At 42.3% G+C, this 17180-nt stretch overlaps 1 protein-coding gene across 6 annotated transcripts in view; it reads left to right on the top strand.

The window, feature by feature from the left end:
• acbd5a (acyl-CoA binding domain containing 5a) overlaps window positions 1–17180 on the top strand; it is a 97652-nt gene that overhangs the window by 23443 nt on the left and 57029 nt on the right. For all 6 annotated transcript variants that reach the window (XM_085987714.1, XM_085987709.1, XM_085987710.1 and 3 more), the window contains exon 3: window positions 11088–11160. In XM_085987714.1, the coding sequence (XP_085843840.1) occupies window positions 11088–11160 (73 nt within the window). The remainder of the gene's footprint in view (window positions 1–11087; window positions 11161–17180) is intronic.

Raw genomic sequence — 17180 nt, 5'->3', positions numbered from 1 at the left:
ATTAGAGATTGAACTGCCTTAACTACCTGAGCCATTCAGGGGAACTGCCTTAACTACCTGAGCCATTCAGGGAGCTACAACATTAGATTTTTTATAAAAAATAAATATTAAATAATGTATTGATTCAGTGTTCCTCATGAATACATAATCAAAAAGTAATTACTTTATTAAATTACTGTCCATAATTATGTATTTCAACATGTACATTTAGTACTACTGCTAAGTAGCTATTAACTCTTTTTTGATTAGTGTAATAATAAGGCATAGTATTTCAAATTTTTAACTTTATTGCTGCAATTTTAATGTGAAAACAATTCAAAATCTAACTTTAAAGGCGTAAGATTGAATTTAAGAATACAGATTTAGATTTTTAAAAGGTACTTTTTTGACTAACTAAAAATAAAGATCACGTGCTTAGTTTCTTCACTTATTCTGATCATGAGTACAGTGCTAGAATTATTTTTGTAAGGTGGTGAGTTTTCAGCTTAAGGTGAGAGATGTCTGCTAGAGAACAGAACATTCACCTATTCTCATCAAGCATCAAGAATACCACTGCCAGATACTGAGAAACATGTTGAGCAGTGGCCTCAGAAGAGGATTCTTTTTTATGTGTGAGTCGGTCCATTTTTCAAATTACAGTATTTTGTTTTTTATTCATTCACGGGATGTGGGCGTTACTGGCAAGGCCAGCATTTATTGCCCATCCCTAATTGCCCTTGAGATGAGCCACCTTCTTGACAACTGAGTGGATTGCTAGGCCATTTCAGAGGGCAGTTAAGTGTCATCCACATTGCTGTGGCTCTGGAGTCACACATAGGCCAGATCGGGTAAGGACGGCAGATTTCCTTCCCTAAAGGACATTAGTGAACCAGATGGGTTTTTGCAACAATCCAGTAGTTTCATAGTCACCATTACTGATGCTAGCTTTTTATTCCAAATTTTATTTAATTAACTGAATTTAAATTCCCCAGCTGCCATGGAGGGATTTGAACTTGTGTATCTGGGCATATTAGTCCAGGCCTCTGGATTACTACTCTAATAACATAACCACTATGCTACCGTTCCCTCAAATTAGCTAATGTAATGACATCGGAGTTAAATCACTAACTTAATGCCAATTTTTGATAAATTATGGATCTTTTATCTGCACCCATAGCTGGGTTAAGACTGTCTGAACTAAGTTCATATAGTACTGTTAGCTGGCAGAGAAGTGAGACTTTTGTCCAATCTCTCTTGGGCTGGATTTACATTAGTCATCGAGGTTAAAGGACAGTGTGATGACCCGCTATGCTACCCAGTCCCTGATTTAGAACATTGATTGAAGTTAATTTTCAGCAAGTGTTCGATAGCATTCCTTGTTAAACTTTGTTCCATCTCTGCCAGCAAGATGCCTTTATGCCATAAACTTTATGCTGTAAATTGTGGCTGCCATCCTATTATTTTGAAGCATGGAGAACTCTAGTCTAACTTAATTGTGCCACTCAACCTATTTTAAACTATATATGAACTTTTCTTCCTATTATCTCCCTCGCCCATCAGCCCCAGCTATCTATTTGGTTACTGTGGTTTATGCTGTACACAATGTGTTTTTAATGATTTTAGTTAAGTTCTAATTTAAAAAAAAACTAATTTTAATAGATTTAAAACCACGCTGATTTTAGCAGAGATCTTCATGGACATTTTTAATGGTTATTTGTAGACTTGCAAGTTATCACACAGTAGGAGTAACAGTCAGTCAATTTGACTTTAAAAATGTGATGTATTTTGAATTGTCTTTTTTGAAATAAATCATTCCATACCTTTTAAATTGGTTACTAATCTACACTTGCTGATCATAAGGATCAGTCATAACATTTCATTGATGTTGGTTAGGTGATATGGGAAGAGATTCCTTCCTAATAGTAGGCATGAAATGCTCTTGGTTGACAAGTGCTTTTAAAGATTCATATCAGTATGCTTTTGAAGAGGATTGTGATGTAGCAGCTGCATTTCTGCAGTGCAAACACACAGCTGCTCAGAGGTTAAATTCAACTACATTTTCAGAGGTAGCTGTTTATAATTTGCCTGACTCTAAGTTCTCGAGTGCAATCGTCATTTACTGTTTGTGGTGTAATGTTTCCTGCTGATTTCCATGTAATACTTTTAGTAGCATTGGCTTCTGGTTATGTAGAAAACGGCAGGAAACAGCAAGCAGGTGTTCGTCAATGCGATTATTAGGAGCTTAATAATAGTTACTATGTCTTTGTTCGCTGAGCATTATCCAAGTCTGATGGCAGGGCTGAAATAAATCCACTAGATGTGTCTTTACTTTCTAGGTTTAGCACTTTGGAAAAACTAACTTGCTAACTCAGAAGTAACCTCAGCATGCCTCACTCCCTCTCCAACCATTTATTGTTCTTTTGTTGCATTCTTGCTACATTTTATCCTTTGGTCTAATGTTGCAGCTCTTCATTCCCCTACTGATTAGTCTTTCCCTGTATAAAGAGTCTATTATACTTTTTAGTAGGAAATTATGATTAAAGCTTGTGTAACAGTTTTACCATGGCAACACCAAATTAGGCAAATTCTAAAAATTCACCATTCATTTACTGTGCTTTAAAATATTTAGCACTAGACTCTTCTGACTGTTTAACCAGAAAAACTGAGGAAGCAGTAATGCGCTGAAGTAAAATTAGAAAGGGGAAACTGCAGTTTCATAAACTGGTCAAAACCAGCAGAATGGTGACTGTTAGTCCTTAAAGAGAAAGTCAGCATCTTTCAAAAATTAATTACAGTGCACAGTAATTGGCTTGAACGTTTTCATTTTTTAGGTTTATTTCTGTGCCCATGGTAACTTTAGAAAATTAGCTTGGCGTTATTGACCCAGATTTTCCCCATGCAGCTAGATTCTGTGCCATTCGATGGAAAGATGCTAAATGATTAAACATTTCCCCTCCGAGAGGCAATGAAGATTGGTAAACAATCCCTAGCTCTCTTACATCTCCATATTCCACAGCAAGGAAAGAAAGGGAGAAGTTGCATTTATACAGCACCTTTCATGACCTCGGGATGTCCAAGAAGTGCTTTTGAAGTGTAGTCACCGTTGTAATGTAGGCAACGCGGCAGCCACTTTGTGCACAACAAGGTCCCACAAACAGCAATCAGATAATCTGTTTCTTTTTAGTGATGTTGGTTGTGGGATAAATGTTGGCCAGGATGCCTGATCTTGCACAGAAATGATGGATCAAATCATGTCTTTCTGTGTTGTAAGTTTCTGTTGTTCTATGGGGAATGTCTGTTCCCTGGGAGGAGATGGTCTTCATGGGTTGCAATATAGACCAAGAATATCTTTTTGATTTTTCCCACCAGGCAAAGACCTGGTCATATGGCTTATGAGTTCTTTTTGCTTGGCTACTACTAAAACTGAGAGTGGATTGACCACACCATAGTGAATGAAATTCAGATAACAAAGGCAGATATAATGCATCCATTAAACACTGTGTGGAGCCAAGTATAGAAGTAACTATGAATAGACTTGTCTAAGACAGTGAAATCGTGAAAATCTTTCATTTTCCATTCCACCCCCGCCCCTCCTTTTGTGAAGGTGCTTACTTGGCCTGGGGTCCAATGTGTGGCACAGACATCTCTCGGGCACCTCAACCAAGCAGCCATTCTTTAATTGTAATCGCAAATAATGAATGGTGCTTGACGATTCAATTACAGGAGATATCACAACCAATCCCAATCCTGATTTCCACGCATGCATCTTATAGTAGGTATCACTGGACAGCAATCGGGATTGGAAACAGTAACTGATTATGCAGGGGTACAAAGACCAACTATAGTGATACCACTGCTCTGGTTGAGCTTTGCAGGAGTATTTGTGTGATATGTAAGACTACTCTTGGTGCAACACTGAGTAGATGTCTCTGAGAAAAAGTTTCTTGCTGTTCTTTTTGTCATTGTTCTATTTTTCCTGATGCTTTTATGTTGTCTTTGTGGCTAATATTAAGAGGGCGCTAACTGGGCACAAAGCAACTAGCGCTGGGCGTTGCACCGCTAACGCCTCCCGCAAAATTCAGCGGGAGGTTAGCGGCTGCGGTAACCGTTAGCGCCCCGAGGCGCTGCGATGTCATCGCCGTGCACAGCCCCCGCTCGCGCCCTTCAGTAGTGCCCCCTGACTTACTGCTAGACGCCATGTCCAACAGGGTCAGGGGGGCCTATCTGCGGACGGGGCGGCACAAATTAAAGGGAAAGTGCCAGGCAGTCATTTTTGTTGCTGGCTGCCTGCCAGCACCTGCCCGCTTTGCCGGCCCGGCCTTCTGTGAAGCCCCCCCCCCCCGCAGAGTGCCGGCTGCGCTCCGTGAGCCTGGCACTTCTCTTGAGGGCTGAACTCTTTTGCCGGCGCTCCAATCCCTGGTGGCCCAGCTGGGCCCTGGGTCGTGCTGCGCTAGGCCCCTCCCCTTTAATAAGGGGAGGAAGGCCTGCAGTACCGCGGCGCAATGTGCTGCAGAGCGTGGCGCCCCAAGAGGGAGGTGGGGCGCTTCCAGTAGCGCCCCACCTCCCTCTTGGGGCACTACTGGTGAAGTTTGGGCGTGGGTGTGCTAACTTTTTCGGGGCGCTAAAAGTAGCGCCCCATCGAAGTTAGCGCCCCAAAGGTGGCGCGACCCAATTTTTCCCCCTTAAGTGTGCATATGTTATAAATACAACCTTGAGACTTCTAATGACTCCGCTGGTTAATGCATCTGAGCCATACAAACCAGCAAATTACCTATTTCAGTCTCCAGTCACTGATTAGCTAATACAGTAGCAGGTGGGATTGCAGTAAGGGTGCTAGAAATAGCCTCAACACCTGAGGTTAGGAAGGAGAAGATTTGCCATAGTTCTCACTGGTGATCAGTGACTTCTGTATAAGTGTACATATATGAGCAGGATTGAGTTCACAGTGATGCTTCTCACAATCCAATAACTCAAAGCTAAGGCTCATATGTGAATGGCCACTTGGACAAGTTATCATAGGGTGCCTAGTGACAGCGGAACCATACTCCAGCAAACAATAAATGCCTTCAGGAGAGGGGGAAAAAGGGTGGGGTACCTTAAATGTTCTGCAATCTTGGCAAATACCAAGCTACAATGGGCATAATAGTGTAGTGATTATGGTACTGGGCTAGCAACCCAGAGTTTGAGTGTTCAAATCTCACCATGACTAGTTGTGAAATTGGCATCAGAAAACAATGACCATGAAAGCTGCTGGATTGTGAATCCATTAGTTCCCAAATGTCCTTTTGGAAAAGGAATCTGCCACTCCTACCCAGTCTAGCCTATACATGACTGTTAATGCTCTTGGGCCAACTCACGATGAGTAATAAATGCTGCCTTGCCAACATCCTAAGAACAAATTTAAAAAATGAGAGTCTGATCCCAAAACTATCTGGCAACAATAACATTTCTTTTTAACCGAGATGCTCCAAATTCACACATTTGAAAATATTCTCCCTTTCTTGAGATGTGTATTGTGATAGAAGATGTATGTTTGAGGTAGATGTTTACAAATCACTTTATTCGAATTCTTCCCATTTCATAACTTTTTAGGCCCCTTTGTAACACAAGCAATTGCTCAGTCAAGAGGGTGGGTAGTGACATTCACAACTTGTTTTAATTAAAGCTCTTGAGCACACGGAGGAGTGTAAGAGAATTACAGGCTGAATCACCTTTGGCATTAAGGTCATGGGTTTAAGCCCCACTCCAGAGACTTGAGTACATAATCTAGACTGACACTTTAGTGCAGTACTGAGGAAGTGCTGCATTGTTGGAGGTTCTGCCTTTCGTCTGCGACGTCTGCTCTCTCAGTTGGACATAAAAGATCTCATGGTACTATTTGAAATAGAGCAGGGGAGTTATCCCTGTGTCCTAGACCATATTATCCCTCAACCAACATCACTAAACTAGATTATCTGGTCATGTATAGTTGGCTCCCTCCTATTTATTATCTACATGTTGCCCCTTGGTAACATCATCCGAAAACACAGCGCCAGTTTCCACATGTGCGCTGACGACACCCAGCTCTACCTCACCACCACTTCTCTCGACGCCTCCACCATCTCTAAATTGTCAAGACTGCTTGTCCAACCTCCAGTTCTAGATGAGCAGAAATTTTCTCCAATTAAATATTGGGAAGACCAAAGCCATTGTTTTCGGTCCCTGTCACAAACTCCGTTCCCTAGCCACTGACTCCATTCCTCTCCCTAACATCTGTCTGAGGCTGAACCACACTGTTCGCAACCTTGGTGTCATATTTGACTCTGAAATGAGCTTCCGATCACACATCGCAGCATAACTAAGAACGCCTATTACCACCTCCGTAACAGCGCCCATTTCCGCCCTTGCCTCAACTCATCCGCTGCTGAAACTCTCATCCGTGCCTTTGTTATCTCTAGACTTGACTATTCCAACACACTCTTGGCTGGCCTCCCACGTTCTACCCTACGTAAACTTGAAGCCACCCAAAACTCGGCTGCCCGTGTCCTAACTCGCACCAAGTCCCATTCGCCCATCACCCCTGTGCTCGCTGACCTACATTGGCTTCCCGTTAAGCAACTCCTCAAGTTCAAAATTCTCATCCTTGTTTTCAAATCCCTCCATGGCCTCACCCCTCCCTAGCTCTGTAATCTCCTCCAGCCCCACAACGCCCCCCCCCCCCCACTCCGAGATATCTGCACTCCTCTAATTCTGCCCTCTTAAGCATAGTTGATTATAATCGTTCAACCATTGGTGGCCGTGCCTTCTGTTGCCTTGGCCCTAAGCTCTGGAATTCCCTGCCTAAACCTCTCAGCCTCGCTTTCCTCCTTTCCTACCTCTTTGACCGAGCTTTTGGTCACCTGCCCTAATTTATCCTTATAGAGTCATAGAGTTTTACAGCACAGAAAGAGGCCCTTCGGCCCATCGTGTCTGCGCCGCCCATCCATCCCTGTCCAGTCTAATCCCATTTTCCAGCATTTGGTCCATAGCCTTGTATGCAATGGCATTTCAAGTGCTCATCCAAATGCTTCTTGAATGTTGTGAGGGTTCCTGCCTCTACCACCCTTTCAGGCATTGAGTTCCACATTCCAACCACCCTCTGGGTGAAAAAGTTCCTCCTCAAATCCCCTCTAAATCTCCTGCCCCTTACCCTGAATCTATGCCCCCTTGTTATTGACCCCCCTACTAAGGGGAAAAGTTCCTCTTTGTCTACCCTATCTATGCCCCTCATCATTTTGTACACCTCAATCAGGTCCCCCCTCAGCCTTCTTTGCTCCAAGGAAAACAACCCCAGCCTGTCCAGCCTCTCTTCATAGCTGAGGCGCTCCATCCCAGGTAACATCCTGGTGAATCTTCTCTGCACCCTCTCCAAAGCAATCACATCCTTCCTATAGTGAGGCGACCAGAACTGCACACAGTACTCCAGCTGTGGCCTCACCAGCGTTTTGTACAGCTCCATCATAACCTCCCTGCTCTTATATTCTATGCCTCGGCTAATGAAGGCAAGTATCCCATATGCCTTTTTAACCACCTTATCTACCTGTTCCGCTGCCTTCAGGGATCTATGTACATGTACACCAAGGTCCCTCTGACCCTCTGTACTTCCTAGGGTCCTACCACTCATTGTGTATTCCCTTGCCTTATTTGTCCGTCCAAAATGCATCACCTCGCACTTTTCAGGGTTAAATTCCATTTGCCACTTTTCCGCCCATCTGACCAACCCATTTATATCGTCCTGTAGCCTGAGGCTTTCCTCCTCACAATTTACCACCCCACCAATTTTCGTGTCATCTGCGAACTTACTGATCATACCTTTTACATTCTCATCCAAATCATTTATGTAGATCACAAACAACAAGGGACCCAGCACCGATCCCTGAGGTACCCCACTGGACACAGGCTTCCAGTCACAAAAGCAACCTTCGACCATCACCCTCTGCCTCCTGCCACTCAGCCAGTTTATGATCCAACGCGCCAAGGCACCCTGGATCCCATGGGCTCTTACCTTCTTGACCAGTCTCCTATGTGGGACTTTGTCAAAAGCTTTACTGAAGTCCATGTAAACCACATCCACAGCATTTCCCTCATCCACCCCCCTAGTCACCCCCTCGAAAAATTCAATCAGATTTGTCAGACATGATTTACCCTTGACAAAGCCATGCTGACTATCCCCGATTAATCCTTGCCTCTCCAAGTGGAGACTAATTTTGTCCCTCAGAATTTTTTCCAATAATTTCCCTACCACAGATGTTAGGCTCACTGGCCTGTAACTCCCTGGTTTATCCCTGCTACCCTTCTTGAATAATGGTACTACGTTAGCTGTTCTCCAGTCCTCTGGTACATCCCCTGCGGCCAGAGAGGTTCTGAAAATTTGTGTCAGAGCCCCTGCAATCTCCTCCTTTGCCTCCCACAGCAACCTGGGATACATCTCGTCTGGGCCTGGGGATTTATCCACTTTTTGGCCTGCTAAAACCGCTAGCACCTCCTCCCTCTCGATGCTAATATGTTCAAGTATGTCACAGCCCCCTTGCCCGATTTCTATGTCTGCATCGTCTTTCTCCATAGTGAACACAGATGCAAAAAATTCATTTAAAACCCCGCCTACATCATCTGGCTCTACACACAGATTGCCACTTTGGTCCCTAATGGGCCCTACCCTTTCCCTGGTTATCCTCTTGCCCTTAATATACTTATAAAACATCTTAGGATTTTCCTTTATTTTGCTCGCCAGTGTTATTTCATGGCCCCTCCTCGCCCTCCTAATTTCTTTTTTAAGTATGCCCCTGCATTTTTTATACTCCTCTAGGGCTTCTTCCGTCTTTAGTCTTTTGTAACTGCCAAAAGCCCCCCTTTTATTTCTAATGCATTTTTGTATATCCCTTGTCATCCAAGGTTCCCTTTGCTTGTTGGTCCCACCCTTGACCTTTACGGGAACATGTTGGCGTTGTACTCTCTCTATTTCCCTTCTGAAAGTCTCCCACTGTTTTGATGCGGATTTTCCTATAAGTAGCTGCTCCCAGTCCAATTTGGCCAGATCCTGCCTTATCATATTAAAATCGGCCTTCCCCCAATTTAGAACCCTTATTTCCGGGCCGTCTTTGTCTTTTTCCATGACCACCTTAAATCTCACCGAATTGTGGTCACTGTCGCCAAAATGCTCTCCTACTGACACTTCCACCACTTGCCCGGCTACATTCCCCAGAATTAGGTCCAGTACCGCCCCCTCTCTTGTAGGACTTTCTACATGTTGGCTCAAAAAGCTCTCCTGGATGCACTTTAAGAATTCTGCACCCTCTAAGCCTTTCACACTCTGACTATCCCAATTTATATTGGGGAAGTTGAAATCCCCCACTATTATTACCCTATTATTTTCGCACTTTTCTGAGATTTGCCTACATATCTGTTCCTCTATCTCCCCCTGACTGTTTGGGGGCCTATAGTACACTCCCAGCAAAGTGCTTGCCCCCTTTTTGTTTTTAAGTTCTACCCATATGGCCTCATTAGAGGAACCCGCTAATATATCATCCCTCCTTACAGCAGTAATTGACTCCTTAATTAATATTGCAACACCCCCTCCCCTTTTACACCCCCCTCTGTCTCGCCTGAAGATTCTATACCCCGGAATATTGAGCTGCCAGTCCTGACCCTCCCTCAACCATGTCTCCGTGATAGCAACAATATCGTACTCCCATGTGTTCAACAACAACTTCAGTTCATCCACCTTATTTGCAAGACTCCTTGCATTAAAATAAATGCCTTCCAGCCCTGCCATATTCTCTTTTGCCTTCACATATTTGCTTTGCCTTCCCAGCTGACTTGTTTTTCCCTCTGTATTTGGCTGTAAATCACCCCCTACTATAGCTCCACTCTGTACCCCATCCCCCTGCCAAGTTAGTTTAAACCCCCCCCAGCAGTGCTAGCAAACCTCCCCGCAAGGATATTGGTTCCCCTCTGGTTCAGGTGTAAACCGTCCGACTTGTACAAGTCCCACCTTTCCCAGAAGCAGACCCAGTGATCCAGGAAACTAAAGCCCTCCCCCCTGCACCATCCCTTTAGCCACGCATTCATCTGTTCTATCTTCCTATTCCTATACTTACTAGCACGTGGCACCGGGAGTAATCCAGAGATTACAACCCTTGAGGTCCTGCTCTTTAATCCTTCACCTAGCTCCCTAAATTCTTGCTGCAGGACCTCATCCCTCTTTTTACCTATGTCGTTGGTACCAATGTGGACCACGACCACTGGCTGTTCACCCTCCCCCTCCAGAATGCCCTGCAGCCGCTCAGTGACATCCTTGACCCTGGCACCAGGGAGGCAACAAACCATCCTGGATTCACGTCTACGGCCACAGAAACGCCTATCTGTTCCCCTTACTATAGAATCCCCTACCACTATTGCTCTCCCACTCTTTTTCCCCCCTTCCTGGGCAGCAGGAGCACCGCCAGTGCCAGGAAGTTGGCTGCTGCTGCCTTCCCCTGGTGAGTCATCCCCCTCAACAGTATCCAAAGCGGTATACTTGTTTGAAAGGGGGATGTCCGCAGGGGTTCCCTGCACTACCTGCCTGCCTTTGTTGTGGCTTGGTATCAAACTTTTTGTCTTTTAATACTCCTGTGAAGCGCCTTGGGATGTTTTAGTATGTTAAAGGCGCCATATAAATACAAGTTGTTGAAAACAACATGTGTGTGTTCGGAAAACAAGTTAGAACTGTGGGAATTGTGAGTTGTATTTAGTTGGGGGATGGAGAAGTGTTTTGTTTAAGGTTTTGTTATAGATGTTGGTGAAAGGATTTGATCATTTAGAAGTGTAATGTTATTCTGCCTTGGTTTTTTGTTGGATGGGACATCTGTGCCATTGAGAGCTGAGGTTGGGGAAAGAGAAAAGAGCAGACAAGTTATTTTGAAAGTTGGGCGGTTCCTGTTCGAAATAGAACTTTGTTTGCCTGACAATTATCACAGTAAATCTTTTCCTCTGGGCTTTGAAGATTACGTTTGAGACTTGCTGAGTGTGGTTTAGAATGACCGGAGCCTGAAAAATCAGTTTGCATTTTGTCATAAGTTGTTAACAAAAACTCCTTCCTGTGTTTATTGTAGGGATGCTTGGCATTCCCTGGGAGACATGTCCAAGGAAGAAGCCATGATTGCCTATGTTGAAGAAATGAAAAAGGTAAGATAAAATGTGACAAAAGCTTTTCAAAGAGACAAAAGAAACTTGGAAGCAAAATAGCTGAAGCACAAGTTTAACAAGCTAAATATTAGCTTTATTGTGTTCTTTGAAGTTTGTGTGTCTTTTTAATGATCTTAAAGAAAGAAAAACTTGAAATAAAAACAGAAAATGCTGGAAATACTCAGTAGGTCAGGCAGCATCTGTGAAGAGAAAAACAGAGTTGACGTTTCAGGTCGCTGACCTTTCGTCACAAAGACTTGCATTTATATAGCGCCTTTCACGACCTCGATGTCCCAAAGTGCTTTACAGCCAATGAAGTACTTTTGGAGTGTAGTCACTGTTACAATGTAGGAAACGTGGCAGCCGATTGCGCACAGCAAGCTCCCACAAACAGCAATGTGATGATGACCAGCTAATCTGTTTTTGCCATGTTGATTGAGGAATAAATATTGACCAGGACACCGGGGATAACTCCCCATCTCCTCTTTGAAATAGTGCCTTGGGATCTTTTGCATCCACCCGAGGGAGCAGATGGGACCTCGGTTTAACGTCTCGCCCAAAAGATGGCTCCTCTGACAATACAGCGCTTGCTCAGCACTGCACAGGAGTATCGGCCTAGATTTTTGTGCTCAAGTCTCTGGAGTGGGACCTGAACCCACAACCTTCTGACTCTTGAGGCGAGTGTGCTACCCACTGAGCCAGATCATCCTTTACTGTATAAGAATGAGTACAAGGTTCTATCAATTTCAGCACAGTATATGTCCCTAGAAGGAATAACAGTAAAGTTTTCTGTGTTCAAATATATCACCACAATATTTTTAGCTATAAATTCTCAGTTATATAGGGTAACCTTGTGAGTTCATATATTTTAATTAAAAAAAAATGCTTTGATTTACCCCATTGCACATAATTTTAATTTTTTTTAAAGTTGCATTGCATTGGCTTTTGTTTGTTACAGCTGCAGTAATAGCAGATGGAGTTACAGCCATATATATTTGAACTAAGAAAAGTGTCCTACAGCCTCCTGTAATGCCTTCATTTTCACCTGATTTGAAAAGAGCTGACCTGAGAAAATTGGCACGGTTGGAGATAATGTGCATGTTTGTGCTTAAGCTCAATATGCAGAGCTCTGTGCCCATTCTCTCACTTTCCTACTTGAAGTGCAATGCACATAAAGGTGGTACTGTACTAAAAATGTCATTATAACAAGGATTTGTTCTCAAATACTCGTTGATGCAAGGCTGCTATTTTACTTGGTTAACCTTATAGCCAAACAGGATAAAGAAATTGGGTAATGTTGAACCAAACCTAGACAAAGGTGGAGATCAAGAAGTTTTCATGACTGTGAAATGTTCCTTATTTTCCTTTTCCAAATCAAACAGTAACTTACCACTTTCAGAAATAACTGAATGCTGCACAGAGCAAGAATGATAATGTTTATTCATGGTTTTATACTATGTATAGTGCCATAGTGTAGCTCAAAATTCAAGTTCACTCTATGCGAGAGTACCAGCATTATTTCAGATTTTCTCTGTATCTGAAGCCTTACAGGACCCTGCAGTATATATATTACTTTTAGTAAATCTGTTTCTAATTAATATTAAGTAATAGTTATCCATACCTGTTCCTGCCAAAATTATATACTTTTTGTAGTGTTTTTACTCTTCTCACTTACCTTGGCTTGCTTTCTCCAACAGGTCCTGGCCTTTTTTGGAAGTATTACATTAAGATAAATTTTGTAACTGAGCACATGCTTTCATTAGAAGTATGTGCAAATGTACTGGGAATGCAGCATTTTGTATTTCAAGGATCATACTTGTCATTTAACCAGTACTGCAATTGAAACAAAATGTGGGCATCTGTACCAAGGAGAAAAAGTTAATTATTTGCTCAAATTGGCAACTGCAATTAAATTGATTTCCTTCGTATTTGACAATTTTCATTTGTTTGTGTCTAAGCTATTTTAAATCAAGAAGCTTATATAAAGTCTGTTTTTAAGGTTTATTTTGTTTTTATGTTTTGAATACAACTTGCGTTTATATTGCACCATTTAATGTAGGAAAACATCCCAAGGCACTTCACAGAAGTGTAATCAGACAGATTGATAGTGAGCTAAAGGAGGAGATATTAGGAGGAGTGACTAAAAGCTTGGTCAAATAGGTAGATTTTTTTAAGGAGGGTTTTAAAGGAGGTGAGAGAGATGGAGGGAATTCCAGACCTTGGGGCCTAGGCGGCTGAAGGCACGGCCGCCAATTGTCAAACCAATACTGGAATGGAATGTTGCATAGTGGGAATTAAAAAAAAAAAAAAAAAAAAGTGTGACTGAATGAATCAATAGGATGGCAAACCAGATAACATTTGATTAAAGAATGCTTCTCAACTTTGTTTATTTGAGGACAAAAATGTGGGGTATTTATGTGCCTCAAGTCCTGGCAGTTGGTCTATGAAGCCCAAGCAACTTGTTTGTATTTGCAGTTATATCACTTAGTTGCTGGTTTAACTGGAAAAAGTTAAAACCTATTCCAGTTCTGACGAAAGGTCATCAACCTGAAACATTAACTCTGTTTCTCTCTCCACAAATGCTGCCTGACCTGCTGAGTATTTCCAGCATTTTCTGTTTTTATTACTGTTCTCTGGGTGTTTTTTCCATTTATCAACTGTCCTGTGGGGGGAAAAAATATTTTCTAATCTGATGGTTGAGTGTTTTGTGCTTTTGTCCTCTATTCCTAGGCTCTTGGTCGAAGCTTTCTTACTTCTACCTCATCTGTACTTTTCATTACCTTGAAGACCTTTTATCTTGTCTCCTCAGTTTTCTTTTCTCCAGTGAAAATAAATTTAGTTGCTTGAGCCTTTCTTCTGTATACCTTAGTCCTCTAAGACCTGGAATAATTCTAGTCACTTTTCTCTGAACCCTTCTTAATGCATTTTTATTCTCTAAGGTAGGATGACCAAAACTGCATGCATACTCTGTACAATGTCATAGAATCATAGAAGGAGGCCATTCGGCCCATCGTGGCTGTGCCGGTCGAAAAATAGCTATCCAGCCTAATCCCATTTTCCAGCTCTTGCTCCGTAGCCCTGTAGGTTACAGCACTTCAAGTGCACATCCAAGTACTTTTTAAATGTGATGAGGGTTTCTGCCTCTACCACCCTTTCAGACCGTGAGTTCCAGACCCCTGCCACCCTCTGGGTGAAAAACGTTCTCAACTCCCCTCTAATCTTTCTACCAATTACTTTAAATCTATGCCCCCTGGTTATTGACCTCTCTGTTAAGGGACTAGAATGTCAGTATAACTTGTTCTGGCTTGTGTTCCAGATGCACCTCATTGTCTGATACTAGTCTTCTCATAATGGTCTCGCATGGACCAAATGTTCCCAGTGTATGATCAATGGTCACTCTCAATTCCTTTTTAGTGTTACATTTCATGTTCTACACATATTTACTGTTACTAATTCCGCTAAGCAGCTACTTTCATCCACATCAAAATCCATCTGCTATATTTCAGTCTAACTGCATAATTGATCCTAGCCCCTCTCGCGATAGTCAAGCTCCTTTCTACTCATTAGTTGCCCACAGAGCTTTGTATCATCAGAAAATGTAATAATATTACTACAGCCAACCTGTTCTATCTCATTAACAAATGTTGAAAATAACAAGGGTCCTTGGACAGATCTTCATGGAACTTCACTGGTTGCTTTTCCCCAGGCAGAACATTTCTGTTTATCATCACCTTCTTTTGTCAAGCCAGTTCTCAATCTATTTAGACAATGTGCCAACTATTCCATGAGCCTTGGGCTTCCATCCTAGTGTCACAAGAAGAACTTTGTTAAAGCCTTTTGATCAGAATTTATTTACAGTCCTTCTTTGTGAAAAACTGATGTGAAGAATCCATTGCAATATTGCAACCATATCCTGATCATTTGTAGTAGCTTAACCCAGTTTATCCTTTAATGGATCAATCTGTTCTTAGAACTTTTCTTCTACCAATGCAATTGCACATTTTTGGGTGTCTCTTGCTGCTCTCTGCAATTTGTCTACTTCTCATTTTTCTACCTTTTAAGTTACCCTTCGTTGCTTTTTGTAGAGCTCCCAATTCTCCCTATTTTGTGATTTTAGAATTGAATGCTGTTCATTAAAACTTAAGTGAATTACCTTTTTTCTGGAGGTTAATAATAATTTGAGGTTGGAATCTGCAATATTGAAGTGACTAAAATCTGTATCTTGTACTCCATTTGTATTGTAGAAGTACTTCCAATGAAAGCAGTTCCACAGTATGATGCCCATTGCGTTGAATTCACCCTATTTATTTTGTGGGTAGCAACAGATGCCCATGTGCAAACGTATTTTTCTAGCAACTGCAAACGTGTGGTCTTACGAATGCTGCAATGTTGCATTCGTGACTGCTATTATCAGGGAAAGGATTGTACAGGTCAGCAATTTTTAAATTGAATTGCCTCCCCATATAGGTGGGTTGAGATGTTGGCCTACCTATGGCCCCAGAATAAGAGAGTGCTCTGGAGGCAGCACTATAATATAACTGGAGTACTAGTTGAATACAGTGTATGTTTTGATTGTTGAGCACTATCAGTTGACAAATATTCAGGTTTAAGAATTAAAACAAATGTGGAATCAATATCAGTGGATCTGAATGTAAACATTAACTTGTATTAAAAATCAAGAAATACAGGAAACTTTGTTATATCCGGCACCGACGGGACCAAGCTGTTGCCGATCTATCAAAACTGCCGGACATACCAGCGTTAATGTTGAAGCATACGGAGGTTTTCATCTCCGTATCTGACAACAAACACTGTTGCTTAGCAACAGCTTCAAACAGTCGGGCCCGTACCTTGGCAGCATCTCTGTAGCTTAGCAACAGCTTCAGAGAGACTTTCCAGAGCCTGACTGTTGGGGGGGAAAAAAAGCCACGCGAAGAAAAAAAACCTAACAAAACGGCTCCTGATTTCGGCCAGTAGATCGAGGTTTCCGGACATACAACCTCCGGATAAACCAAAGTTTCCTGTAGTAGCCTACTTCTATCCTGCTTCTCTTGGGGTTCAGCACAAATAACTACTGCACATCCAATCTATAATTAACATGTAATTACATTTCCCTGCAGCTTTTTTGTGCCCCAGTAGAAATAAATTATGGTGCCTCAGCATGTGTTTAAACTTGATGTAATACTCAATCAGAATTGTTCTTTGAATCCTTTTTGATGCATCTGACCTTTTGTAAATTCAGTAACCAGAAGTGGACATGTTATTCTCAAGTGAAGTCTTACTAGTGTTTTACGTGCTGTACTGGGCTCTCTGGATCTACCCAACACCCCATCATTCTATGTGGCACGGGAATTGCTGCAATTCTCTTTGATAATGATTTGATTAAAAACATATAGCTCTTATTGGGCCGTATTTTGCGGCCCCTATAGGTATGTACAAGGTGCACACGCCCGTAAGGGCTTCGGTTTAGGCATACGCTGCCTATGCCTTTTCTTAACAGACAATGGGCCAGAAATTCGGGTCGGAGGCTTCCCACGGGTGCAAGCCCCCAACCTGTACTTACCTAGCGCGTTGGCCGTTGTGCTGTGGGCCCACGTGTGATTCCGATCCTGGGCCTCCTCCAACTGCCGGCGCGCAGTGCTTGTGTATCCCAGGGGCGCAGTTAGTTCGACGCGTCCCCTGGGATCACGTGGGCCATGGAGAGCCAATCGTAGCAGGGAATCTCTATTCATAGATTTGACAGGAAGACCTGTCAAATCTATGAAATAGAGATCGGCCCAAAACATAACTAAAACTTCAAATAATTTTTTTTTTATATCACATTTTTAAAATAACTATAAATTACATAAAATAACTATTTTAAACAATAATTTAAATTTTTGAAAAAATTAATTATAGTTTTTAACGGGCTAGAGACAAAGGATCTTTACTTCTCTTCCTTCCCCCTCACCTCCTTTTCAATTGTCCTTTTATCCCTTAAATCATTTGGAGCCTGTTAACAAAAATAAGTGTTTATATAG

Source organism: Somniosus microcephalus, chromosome 5 (assembly GCF_052327205.1).
Source record: "Somniosus microcephalus isolate GS21.2 chromosome 5, FLI_Smic_1.0, whole genome shotgun sequence".
NCBI lineage: Eukaryota > Metazoa > Chordata > Chondrichthyes > Squaliformes > Somniosidae > Somniosus > Somniosus microcephalus.
The sequence above is the reverse complement of the archived record's forward strand: the minus strand, read 5'-3'. Positions and strand labels throughout refer to the sequence as shown.